Raw genomic sequence first — 1,438 nt, forward strand, 5'->3', positions numbered from 1 at the left:
AAGTACATTTGATAAAAATGTCCCTTTGCGATGGAGCATGTGCTTGTGCACTATGCAGCTTTTAATACGAGGCCAGGGTAGACTCTGTAGACAAAGATGGCCATGATCCCAATACAATTGATCCAGTGGAGCTCGGATGATTGGCCCGACTGTCTACACATTATTAGAGGAGCGTTGCAACTTTCTTCTTCTTAGAAGAGGTGTATCGAAGAAGGAAAACATGATCGTTTCGGATGGGCAACGACAAAGTCGTGCACCAATACAGAGAGGGAAAAGGTTTGCAAGATTGTAGGATGGAAGTTGACTAGAGAACTTACAAAAGCCTAGCGAAAACAAGCATGGAAGAGAGCTCTTCGCTCGCAGTGGACTGTACCTTCGATGCAGAGTCTACTGACGATAGAATTGAATTGCGGCACAAAAAGAACGAAGAGCGAGGAAAATGGACCATTCATGCAAAAGAAGCAAAGATGCATGCAAACGAAGCTCAAATGCATGCATCGAGACATGTGGACGGCTGGAGAGCGATGGAAAGGGACCAAGTAGACACGTGATGCGTGTATTATCCACGCAGGTCCCAATTCTTCATTGAACAAATGGTGGATTTTTCGCTTCTGTGCCACCCCTTGACAGGTGGCAGGCCAAAAAATAATTATTTGCATTCTATGAGAGGTGTGTGTATTAGGGTTCTAGACCTTGTGTGTTCTTCTTGCGTTCTATATAAACAGCTGTGTTTGCAGCTTGCTGTTATTGTGGACTCTCTATATTTGTTGTCTGTTCTTTCGATTGACTGCAGCAGGAAAGGATGTTTCTGGGCGCTCTCCCCCGCAGGCCAGAGAAGGCCGAGGCCTACAAACAATTACGCCACAACCTCACCCTCCTTGGCTTATGGATCGCTGCCATCCGTGTTGCTCCCTATGTCATGCACTTCCTCTCCAACAAGGATGTCGAGGAGTTGAAGCTCGACCTTTGAGCCCTCCTTTGTTCCTCACATTGCACGGGGTTTTGTCGTTTTGAAATGGATTACCATTAGCGACATACCGGACTTTTTCTCTTATTCATGTCGCACTCAATGGTGTATGCAGTGTTCCAAATTTGTGGGGAGAACTAAGGTGCATTTTAATTCTTCTGAGTTCTGCTTTGGATTTGTACGGTGTGTTCAGGTTGCTGTATGTGGTTGCTCAGCATGGATTGGATACATTAACTTAAGAAGTCTGTAATCGGCCAGGGTTTGCATGTCCATCCTTTCGCTAGTTACTGTAAATCTTTCCTAGCACTCCGTTTATTTAAGGATGCGATGCATTTCAAGCACTGAAGGCATTCTTGTTGTCGTCCGTCTCTTTCAGTTACCGTGGAGTCTTTGAAATCTTTCTGTAATAAACTTATATAAATATTGACAAATAAAAGTGTTTCCGATTGCCTCGCAGCTCTTGAAAATCTT

The 1,438-nt window shown here is 44.4% G+C and overlaps 1 protein-coding gene across 1 annotated transcript; it reads left to right on the forward strand.

Annotated features, from left to right (window-relative positions):
• Positions 1 to 648: 648 nt before the first annotated feature.
• On the forward strand, positions 649 to 1,144 carry TOM6 (translocase of the outer mitochondrial membrane 6). The gene has a single exon (XM_087371222.1). It carries the CDS (start codon positions 803 to 805, stop codon positions 968 to 970), a length of 168 nt encoding a protein of 55 aa, XP_087227348.1. The 5' UTR covers positions 649 to 802; the 3' UTR covers positions 971 to 1,144.
• The last annotated feature ends 294 nt before the right edge of the window (positions 1,145 to 1,438 follow it).

The sequence above is a fragment of the Dipteris shenzhenensis genome, chromosome 32, assembly GCF_047967505.1.
Source record: "Dipteris shenzhenensis isolate YYH24624 ecotype China chromosome 32, Dip_SZ_1.0, whole genome shotgun sequence".
NCBI lineage: Eukaryota > Viridiplantae > Streptophyta > Polypodiopsida > Gleicheniales > Dipteridaceae > Dipteris > Dipteris shenzhenensis.

Coding starts and splice junctions, on each gene's coding strand:
- TOM6 (XM_087371222.1), top strand. CDS start 803: ATGTTTCTGGGCGCTCTCCCCCGCAGGCCAGAGAAGGCCGAGGCCTAC.